Source organism: Dicentrarchus labrax, unplaced genomic scaffold (genome assembly GCF_905237075.1).
Source record: "Dicentrarchus labrax unplaced genomic scaffold, dlabrax2021, whole genome shotgun sequence".
Taxonomy (NCBI): Eukaryota; Metazoa; Chordata; class Actinopteri; family Moronidae; genus Dicentrarchus; species Dicentrarchus labrax.
Window position 1 is genome coordinate 21,010,923 of NW_026136715.1, and position 11,017 is coordinate 21,021,939.

The window sequence follows — 11,017 nt, forward strand, 5'->3', positions numbered from 1 at the left end:
CAGCTTTATGTTATAGAAAGCAAAAACATAAATATTAAATTTTACTCTTTTGTGTCCGAGTCTTTAAACGTACCCATTCGTAAGTGATGACCTGATTGGCTTTCTCCTGCAGCTGGTTGAGACTCAGTCCACCAATGGGGTTAGGATTCTCCAGGGGCTTCGACTTTTGATTGGGTGCGGTTGGACATGGGGCGGGACCTGTGGTAGTGATGTCATCAAGGTCCAGGTCCTGGTCGCTTGCCAGGTTTTCTTTCTGTAAAGCCTCATACAGCACGTCTGGATGGTTCCAGATCTGAAGAATGACAGGATGTCAGCGGAGTGAAAACACTTTCTCAAGGTGACAAACATTGGATTTGCCCAGTATGATATATACAGGAATTTATCTTAGTGCAGAAACATGTTGACTTAGATAATAACTTATGTAACAGTGCTACAAGGACAGCAAGGCCTCAGACAGAGCAAGAAGACTTTGAAGATATTTTCTTTTTAAATAAAAGCTTTTAGTAACTGTATCCAGGACCCGATTAAAAAAAGTATATATCAGTAATATAATATCAGGTAGCCTTCCACACACATGGCCTCCTCATCCTCACCTTGCAGCAGACGCAGAAAGCCTTCAGCGGGTTGAGGCTGAGCCAGCCGGTGTTTCCTGCTTCTCTGAAGCGGTTCATAAACTCTGTGTAGAGCGCCCTTTGCAGGGGTGACAGACGCACTAGGATCACATGTTCCTCTTTTGAGGGCAGCTGGTCCTTCAGGACGTCATGACCTCGTCTGGAATAAAGAGTTACAGTCAGTTTTTGTAAAGTGTTATTAGAAAAGAAGAATAGGTGGGAAAATATTGGGTCTGACCAGTAAAACCTTTGTATTCTCTATCAAATGTTTTAAGGAGGTCAGGTTTTGTTTTCGCCGCAGTAGTTGAGAGATTATAAAGGCAGCTGTCTCACCTCTGTACAAAGCCCTCCAGCAGGCTGTGCAGGACGTGGCTCCTGTACCTCATCAGCTGGATGTCTTGAGGTGTGCTGTCAACACACTGCCCGTTCAGAATGGGACGCTCAAACATGTTACTGAACTCCTGCCGTGTGCCTGAAATATGCATAAGATGTAAAAACTGTGGTTACAAGCCAAACAACCAAATCAGTCTTGTGATCTCAAGACTTGCCAACATCTCCATGATTGCCCCATACCTAGGAAGTCTGGTCGAACAAAGTCGACCATGCACCAGTACTCGATCAGGTTGTTCTGGAGGGGATAGCCGGTCAGGACCACACGGCGTCGGGTTCGGATGTTCTTCAGAGCCTGCGATGTGCTGGCATGGCAGTTCTTGATGCGATGGCCTTCATCACAGATCACCACGTCTGGACCAGGCCGGGCCAAGGCTCTCTCGATACCTGGAGGAGGAGGACAATTATCGTCAATGATATTCTACACTGGTGCTTTAAAAAGTAGCATAGCAAGTATATTACAGTTTTTGCCCATATTTCCCCCCAGTCCCCTCCCCTTTATCCCTCCCACCTTTGAGCAGTTCCTGCTGCCTGTCCTCTTCATCCAGATCGATGACCACAGGTCCTGTTGATTTCTTGCTCTTCTTCTTCCTTCCAGCCACAAAGCTCTTCTTAAGCGATAGGAGGCGGTACATCTCGTAGCCCATCAGCAGCACCCCTCCATCCCGTGCCCAGTCCTCCACCACCTTGGCCCTGGTTGCAGTGTTCCTGGGTTAAAAAAAACAAAACAGTTAAGTTTCTCAAAACTGAGAACATGGTATTTCTTCCTTTCACTTCTATCTGAAATTATCTAACAACCTCTCCCACTTTGTGCTGTGAAACAATCCTACTTTCTGTACAAAGCAATACAGAAACTAGTACAAAGGCATTGCAAGTAAAAATACCTCAAATATGACAAAAGTTAACATTTATTACAAAATATTAAATGAGTGCAGTGGCACACAATGTAAAATGTTGGAGCTGCTCTCAGTTTTAAAATGTGACTGGTAGCACCTTTAAGTGGAACTACAAGGCTGAAAAGTATGAAATATTTGAATAAAAGCAAAGCAAATGATAGAAAGAAGAGAAGAAAAAACAGCTCTGCAGATTTCCAATTAATTACGAGTTGTTACGCTGGTAGATATTTTTGAACAGAGCTGAGCGAGAGAATGAGGTTACTGTGTCACTGTCAGACCATGATGCATCATGGAATTGTTCACTCATCATGCAGCATTCCTTCCTTCCTCCCTAATCCCAAACACACACAAGAGTCAGAAAGTCTTTCCAGCAGAAGCAGCTGCTGAGAAAGAGGATGATGGAGAGATGGAAGAGAGGAAGAGCCATATGGGGATCAAGTGCAGAGGCAGGTCAGAAGGTCAGCCCCGTCTTTTTTAAAAGGTAGATGGAAAATCTCTTCACTGCTTTGCATGAATGTAATGGAATCCGCCTGAAATGGCTTTTAAATTAGCTAAAACCCTGCTGCATGCACGTGTGTCTGAGGAAGATTGAATTTCCCTGCAGGATTTAAAAATAGATGTTTTTTATTCTTACTTTTTTAAGAAATCAATAAAAATTCCTCTTGAGAACAAAGCAGGTGGTTGGGTGAAAGGATTCAGGCTTTACACAGGAAGAGCTAAAAAAAAAAAAATTCTTGTTCCTGTTACTCACTTGTGTTCGTCATTGAGGATGTGAACCTTAAAGGTGCGAGGCGTCGCCAGTCCCGGTTCAGTATCTGGTGGTAACGCTTCCGGGGGTGGGACCCACATGTTGAACTCTGACAGCCAGTTCTGCAACGTGTTCACCTGGATGGAAATTAAGAGATATAAGGTCAGAGTCAATCTTCTGACTATATTTACACACAGAGCATATTGCGTGTCTTTATCTAATGCTCCACATGTCCATGTACTCTAACATTAAATGCACAGGTTCTTACAGGTACGATGGCGAGCACGGTGTGAGCCTGGGTGTGTCTGAACAGGACGTCGATGAAGGAGATGACCTGCAGCGTTTTGCCCAGGCCCATGCTGTGAGCGAGGATGCAGCCGAATCCGGTGCTGCTGCCGAACCGCTCCACCGACTCCACCAGGTTGTCGTACAGGAAGCGGATCCCCCCGATCTGAGGAGCAGGCGGAAAGGGGAGAGGTGGAGGATGAAGTTGTGAAAGAGGGGAAAGAAGAGAGAGAAGATAGTGACAAAAGAGAAAGTTGGAGCCGCAGTGATAAGAAAAGAGGGTGAGGTGGGAAAGAAACATTTAAATAGAATGTAGGCCGAATTTTCGTCAAATCATTCAACAGAAGGTCATTTTCCCAGTATAATCCTTACAGCATGGTAGAAAAAATAATTTATTTCCATTAATGGATCCCAGTAAGAGTGGAGGATGACCAGACGGAAGCATCAAAGGTTTGATTTGGGTGCAACAGTAAAAATACCTGGTGAGGTTTGACAGCTCGCGCCAGCTGAGGCGAGAGGAACACGTCCTTCTCTTCGGATGGATGGTTTAAGTTGACCAGCACCCTGCCCTGGGCGTCTGGTCGGTTAAGGGTGTCGTTTGCATGTGCACCGCTCGGCTCGCTCTCTTCTTCCTCGTTGGTGGACGCGCTGCTTACGTGGACGATGGCGTCGTCCTCGCTCGAGCTCAGATCGATCACATCTGCACAGAGGGAAGGGGTGAAAAGACTTACAAACTGTTTGTATTTACAATTTGAATCTGCAAATGGTGAAAACCTGGGATTATTATTTTCTTAAGGCTCACATACACTTCGTGCCATGATATCTTGTCCCTCCTCTATACACATATACATTCCAGCCAGATCAGCCTAAACTTGAGACATTTAGTCGTATCTTCAAACTCACTAACAATGCTAATCATTACAAGGCCCCTTCCAGATGCACAACTGCTGATTCAGCTGTGATTCAACAATTTTCACATATGTATTCAAATAAATTCTACCACAATCTACAAAGAAATATTGGAGAAATATTATAATGAATTCCTGTTTGAATGAGAGACCTGACTGACTTTTTCTCTCTCAGTATAACAACTGTTTTCAAAAAGGACTTGAACACCACCTGATGAAGAACCTTGATCACAGGACAAAGGAAAACTTACAAACACCTTAAGAAACAAAAAAAACTTGGGTTGCAGATTTTCCCATTAAAACAATGAGTTTTAGTTCTAGTATATTTTTATTGGCTTTGTTACATTTATCTCAAATGATGTGGTGAACTGTGGCTCAGTCACAAGCACAACTTGTGTGATGTTACATCAAGCATGGACGTCACAGTGCATGTGTGTGTGTGTATTTGAGTGTGTGTGGAGTGGAAAGACCGAAATCCATATCTGATAAAAAGGACTTCAACGTCAGCGGTATCAAGTGCTGAAAGTTACACAAGCTGGCAGTCTGCGGGGCATGACGGGAGGGGGAGAGGTGTGTGTGTGTGTGTGTCAGTATGTTAGTGTGTGTGAAAGAGAAAGAGAGAGAGAGAGAGAGAGAGAGAGAGAGAGAGAGAGAGAGAGAGAGAGAGAGAGAGCGAGCGCTTATATAACTGCAGTGAATGGCTGGTTATACAAGTAGGATTAGAGTGGAGGGTGAGACCGGTTATGCAACCCCAACCAGAAATGTCACTGTGCCACTGCGAGTGTGTGTGTGTGTTCGTTGTGTGTGTTCTGGCTCATAACCAGGATTAGCCAGCTTTATTGCTCCACAGACCCGCTCTGATCTGCCCTACAGACATTCTCTCCCTTTCATCTCCTCCCTCCATTTGTTTTTTTCCCCCCTCCTTTGCTTTTGTCTTTCTCAGCCCCCAAATCTACATTTTATCATGTCTTTGTTCATTTGTTCATCCTATCGGTCTGCCTGTTTCTCTTTTGTGCGCGTGTGTGTTGCAGGTGTGTGTGTGTGCGCCTTCAGTTTGCCTCCGTCTTCTCTTTCAATGCAGACTGTGTGTGTGTGTATGTATGTGTGTGTTTATCTCTGACTTAGTGTGTGTTAAAGTGTGTGTTTATCCATGACTGTTTGAATGGCTCTGTGAATGTGTGTCTGTGTCTGTGCACTCAGGCAATAAGAGAACAGTACATGATGTACCCTGTGGAGGTTTTAAATATTCTGATGCACATGGCAGCTAATCTATGAAAACCCCCCACACACAGACACACACACAGTTTTTTTTTACTTTGTTTGTTTAAATTTGTGCAGGGAGACTTTCAAGTAATTGGGTTTAGCTGATTCCAAAAAGGCTGCGGAGTCTGTTCACGCATGGAAGAATTTAAAGAAATCTGCATGAATGCCAAGTTTTTGTTGGAAATAAAGTGCAACTCCCTTAATATTGTCTTTACTGAGACAAAAGAAAGGCTGAAATGTGCGCAGAGGTCACAAAAGATCACCAACAGGACGTTTTTGAACACATAACTGCCTTTATGGACGTGATGTTGAACATTATCACCAACATTCATTCCTACAAATCATCCTTGTGTCTACAGTTCTAAACAATCTCAGATGAACACTGGCCCAGATGTCTGCTGTGTTGAGGCTTTTGAGTAAAAAAAGATTTAAATTGTCTATGTCTCAGCCCTCTGATTTTTTTCCTGGAAATTCAAGCTGATGTAGCCTTTTAATGGGCAGACTTTCCAGACCCCTGGGCTCAGAAAGCAATTTGAAACAGAGTGTGTAATTTAATAAACACATGGCTGTCATGAGGCTATTAAGGCTGCTTTGCTTAATCTCTGAGAGACTGATGCCTTAGAGATGTGAGGTTTCCACCAGACACCGCCAAACTAGAACTAGTGGATAGACTTTATGGCCTGTGGTCGAACTGGGCAGCTAAAAGGTCTGAATGTATGGAGCTATAATGAATGTTAAAAAAAACACTGTGTCCTGAAAACCTTTCCAGAAAAAAACATTTTTCAAAAAGTCACCGCTAAAGACAGATGGAAACACATGCAACAGACTGTACTGTGAACTGTAGCTCCACAGTTTCTCAAGCCAGACTGTAATAAAAATGTCATATCATTTTAAAACTGAGCATTGTGCAACTACATTGATGGCTTCAGTGCTGAGATTCTCAACAGTCTGCTGCAGTTTCTTGCTGGGATGAAACACAGTCTGGACCACTTGAGAACACCTTCAAAAACCAGGGTTAAGGGCCTTTCAAACACTTCACTTTACAAATGTTCCAGCAGTTTGTTGGATAAACCAGCTATCTGGCTCGGACTAGTAACATAAATGCATCAGACATGTAAGAAATTGGTTTAATTGTAATTTCTCATGCACAAAGAAGGAGCGCCAGCTTAACAAACCACAAAATACAGGGAATGAGGCAATTCTAAATAGAAGCTTTGTCACATCGAATGATCTTTTTTTAAATTTGTTCTCCCTATGGTGAGAAGAAACCTTCACATGAATCATCAGTCTGCCTTCTATGCCAACATTTTCAACTTTCATTCATGCTTTCTGTTTACACTGCAAATTTATTGATATACATTTTTTAAAATATTTTTCTCCAAAAACCACTAAGCTCACAGTATAAAAAAAAGGAAAATAAAACATGCAAGGTTGTGATTTGAACAACTTCCTGCTTCTGCAGTGATCAGTCAAACCTGTTAAAAAGTTTGACATGTCTTTATTAGTGGAATATACTGTGTAGTCTGACTGTCCTATGAGTTTCTGCTCTTTAAAACTGTTGTATTGTGTTAAGCATGATGATGAATAATGGGAAACATGATGCTAACAAATCCTGGGTTGGAAAAAGGCACATCTATCCTGTAATTTCTAAAACTGGACCAAAAAAGTCGGCGTAACTAACTTGACATCTGAAAGAAATCTTCACACATTGTACCAAAGCTCAGCCGGTGTTGTTTAGGCATGTTGAGAATTAGCATCTGCCTTATTTAAGGCTTTGCCTGGCTATGTGGACAGCTCAGAATATACAGCTGGATGATGGGTAATAAATTAGCTTCACAGCTCTGTGTCACCATCTGCTTTCATGACCATCTGACCTACAAGCCCACTTACACAATCAAAGGTCGAAGGGCGAGAGACCTTCGATGTGTGTAGGACACAATTCAGCCAAGTGATATAAATACAGCCTGGTTAACCTGAAAAGGGGCTGTACTCAATTCTAGATTCTCCACCAAAATGTGATTGTTTTTCAGTGCTTTGGCTGCTGTTATTCTGATCTGTCAAACAGGAGCTGCAGATTCTGGGATTCTTCTGTCCAAACAGGGCTGAATAAGCACAGCATCACGCCTTCCTGCCAAATTACTAGCTTCAAGTTTTTTTTAATTAATAAATGCTTTAATTAATGTTTGACACATGTGTGCGTCTTACCTCTTTTGTGTGTGTGCTCTGTGGTAGTGGAGGTGGGTACGTTAGTCTTGCCCTCGTCCTCGCTGATGCCAGTGCTGCTGGAGTCCAGGCAGATCACTTCCTGTCTGACCGACTTCACTTCTTGCTGCGATGCCGCTGATACCGACGATGAGGAGACGTGCTTTGCCACATCGCCTGTAGAGAGGGACAGGAATGGTGCAGCAGATCAACAAGATGAATGATAATGTTGGATAAAAACACACTGTTGAGATGTTAGCAAGCTGTTTTAAGGGTGGTTTGTTCTTCGTTTAAGGGTTTGGGATTAGGAATGGATGTTGGTGTACAGGTTGGAGAATCAATGTCTGGGTGCTGTTGGTATTAATGGAAGCATTTTTTGAGGGGTACACCACGCTCTCACCAGTTGTGTATTCAAGCAGCAGCGGTACGGGGAAATCCTGTTTTCTCTGCTCCTCCAGACGTCGCCTCCTCTCCAACTCGTCCTGCTGGGCGGCTTTGGTCACTGGCTCCAACTGATGCTCCCTCAGTAACTTCCTACACAGACACGAGAGAAAAACAACAAATAGTCTGTTACAGTGTGTTTTTACACACACCACATGATGACAGTGATTTCTTCACAGCTGCATTAATCACTAATTTATTAATTATTTACATAGAAAAAAATGAATGTGTATTGTGAAAGGTGTGACTCATACAGTTATGAACCCACACAGGATTACCACCTCATTCTGCAGCTCTGAGGAGCTTCCTAGCCTATTTTAGCTAATTTGTCTGGTTAAAAATGAGCTAAAAGGGGCATAAAGACAATGCTAGCTACTAGATGAAGAACGTAGCCAAATATTTAGCTGCTTCGGAGCAACATACTTTTCTCAGGAGTTAACAAGAGCTAAACGGAGAGTGGATGTGGGACTTGTAGGCTACTAGTGGACGGAAACAACTTCAAATGAAGGCTATGTGTCTGCTGTAAAAGTGGTATCCATCCAAGTTGTCTGTTTGTTTTTGAGTTCTTCTGCCCCCAATAGTTGAAATTTAATTTGTCCTTAAATAAAATCAAGGCAATGAACAAAACATTGTGTGTTTGTAGGCAAATTTTTGTAAGATGCCAGAAGTTAGACCAAGTTTTCATGTGTAAACATTTATTTTTATAATAATAATAATAATAATAAAAAAAAATAATAATAATAATATTATCATTATTATTATATTATCATTAATAATATAATAATAATAATAATAATATCATCATTATTATTATATTATTATTAATAATAAGAGTTTCATTCTGCCACTACCTCAATAATTTTCTACAGAAACAGATAAATTGCAGATATTTTGACAGCTGCATAAATGAATTATTTGAGCCTCGATGATATTAAATTCTGCACATCCTGGTTAAAAGCAAGGTAAATAATCATACCTGTTACGTAATAGACGAGTACTTTGTAACTCTAGCAGGAATGAGTCCACTTACATACACAAACAATGAAGCCAGAGTTTGCATCTCTGACACATGTTTGCTGTTACTCTAAAGACGCTGTTATGTAAAAGCACCAGCATACTTGAGGTTGAGCTATATCATGGTTATTGGCAGCCAGAGGAATGGAGCTGCAGACGGAGCATGTTTAAGTATAATCACTGACAGATTTCATCAGTTTTGGCTTGAGCTTTAGTTTTTGGAATGAGGCAAGAGAGAAAGAAAGCAAAAAAAGATACAGCAGGGAGATGATAAATCCTATTGTCCAGCCAACAATGAACATTATAAGAAATACAATAAGGGTTGAAAAAGCTGAGTGAGTGTTAGTTTACTCTGCGTCTCAGCAGAAACACACTCAGGGGATTCTGTAGTAATGCCTTTCATCTCAGTGTTGACTGGTTACTGCTTGCTAAGCACTGATTCATTTTCTAAAAATCTAAAATGGCTGAAAGAAACTTGAAAATGCAGTTTGATTTGATTTTGTTTATAATAATATTTGATTGTGCTTAATGTATTATCAATGCAGTGTTTTGCTTCTTTTTTCTACTGCATTGAACATTGGCGACCCCAGATGTGCAGGGTCTACTGACCAAATTTAGCTATTAGCAACATCTGGGCAAACACATACTGTGTCTTGTCAAAAAATGTTAGATAAATAAAATCACTATCTATGCTTTATATTTCAGATGATTCATTACTTCAATGGTAACCTGCGCTTTAATGTCATGGCAACAATCCTTTTCTAAGTAGGGTGATAGGAATCAGTTAATTTAATCAGAAATGATGGTGGGTTAATTATTGTGATGTTACAGCTTCTTAAAGATCGCTACAGAATAAACAAGTTGAACTCTTCTAATAAGACAATCTTTCCGGTTGAAGTGAGGACGTCGACTTTAGTACCTGATGTTACGTCTCATGTGAGCCGGTTTGGAGCCCCTCTTCTTGGTTCCTGTCAGGGCGGCGGGAGGGGAGGGGCTTTGGCTGGCCGGCCTGGAGCGGGGTCTGGACGCGGGCTGGGAGGAAGGAGGGTGTGCCGGCGTCTCCCCCGAAGGTGAGGTAGATGGGGGAGGGGTGCACTGCCACGCAGCTGAGTCGCCTCCCTGAGCCTCATTCTCGGAGCTGAAGGGGGCGCTGTGAGACTGGTCTGTGTGAGGAAGACAGGAAGAGAATAAAGTTAGTATTATTTATTGAAGAGTAATGTAAGAAATATTGTGAATGCGGTCATAGACATACAGGGACGTGATGTATGTTTAGTTTAATTTGGTATTACCAACGCTAACGATTTCAAACGTTCATACTGGATACTATAACACCACGATTAAAAGACAATTAGAAGCTAACTGATCTTCATGAATGTCTCTGCCTGCCAAGTGAAGCACAGAAAAGGGTGTGACAATATGTTTTTTTAATTTAAATTCACCGATTCCTAGCCCTAGTCATTTCACTGTGCACTGAGCTTGACTGATGCCTAATAACTACTGTACATACTATGTGATTAAAAATCCACTATTTTAAAATGTATTTCCCACTGCTGCCCCTACCACAAGTGAAGAGCCTGTTTCAGGTGTCGCTTCATAAATGAGCAGCAATTAAAATCTCCAGTAATATTACCAACTGCCACATCCAGGACACCCCTCCCTTTAAGGTTTGGTGATATTAGATTTACATAGCGAGGCCCTCTGGGTGTCCAGAGCCGCCTCACCTGCTATAACTGCTCTAAGCACTGATTACCCATTACACACCTATAAATTAGAACTGTCAGTAAACATGAATGAATCATTAGGAGATGTGAACAATCCCAACTCAGATATGCAGATCCTCCCATAAAGCCTGAAGCCAGTTTTACTGTATCAGCACTGTATTTTTTCATTTTATTTGTCATATGCACCACAAAAGATGGACCGACCGTACAACCAAATATTTAGATCTTTATTTCTCTTTTATTGAAAGTCTTTTGAGCAATTTATGAATCTGAGGACAAACCACAGTCTTTCTTTCTAAATAGACAAAATAAAGCAACTTCTGGGCACCGATAAAACAAAAATGATACAATGATGACATTCTGGTTAGATATTAAGGCACAAACTTTTCCGCTTTAACAAGTCCAATGCTGTAGCGATTTATATACAAAGATTTAATAAAGAAATAAAGAACTTACTCTTAATAAAGAATTGTTAAACTGATTTTTATAAAATTGTTAAATATTCTATTTTATCTTTGCAGCATTTCTTTTATTTATC

The 11,017-nt window shown here is 41.4% G+C and overlaps 1 protein-coding gene across 3 annotated transcripts in view; it reads right to left on the reverse strand.

The window, feature by feature from the left end:
- LOC127377125 (helicase ARIP4) overlaps positions 1-11,017 on the reverse strand; it is a 72,293-nt gene that overhangs the window by 11,346 nt on the left and 49,930 nt on the right. For all 3 annotated transcript variants that reach the window (XM_051424768.1, XM_051424770.1, XM_051424769.1), the window contains 11 exons: positions 9,678-9,921; positions 7,704-7,837; positions 7,307-7,480; positions 3,410-3,630; positions 2,914-3,096; positions 2,649-2,782; positions 1,513-1,709; positions 1,185-1,388; positions 945-1,083; positions 594-771; positions 74-292 (listed from right to left, as the gene is read on the reverse strand). In XM_051424768.1, coding sequence (XP_051280728.1) covers positions 74-292; positions 594-771; positions 945-1,083; positions 1,185-1,388; positions 1,513-1,709; positions 2,649-2,782; positions 2,914-3,096; positions 3,410-3,630; positions 7,307-7,480; positions 7,704-7,837; positions 9,678-9,921 — 2,027 coding nt within the window. The remainder of the gene's footprint in view (positions 1-73; positions 293-593; positions 772-944; positions 1,084-1,184; positions 1,389-1,512; positions 1,710-2,648; positions 2,783-2,913; positions 3,097-3,409; positions 3,631-7,306; positions 7,481-7,703; positions 7,838-9,677; positions 9,922-11,017) is intronic.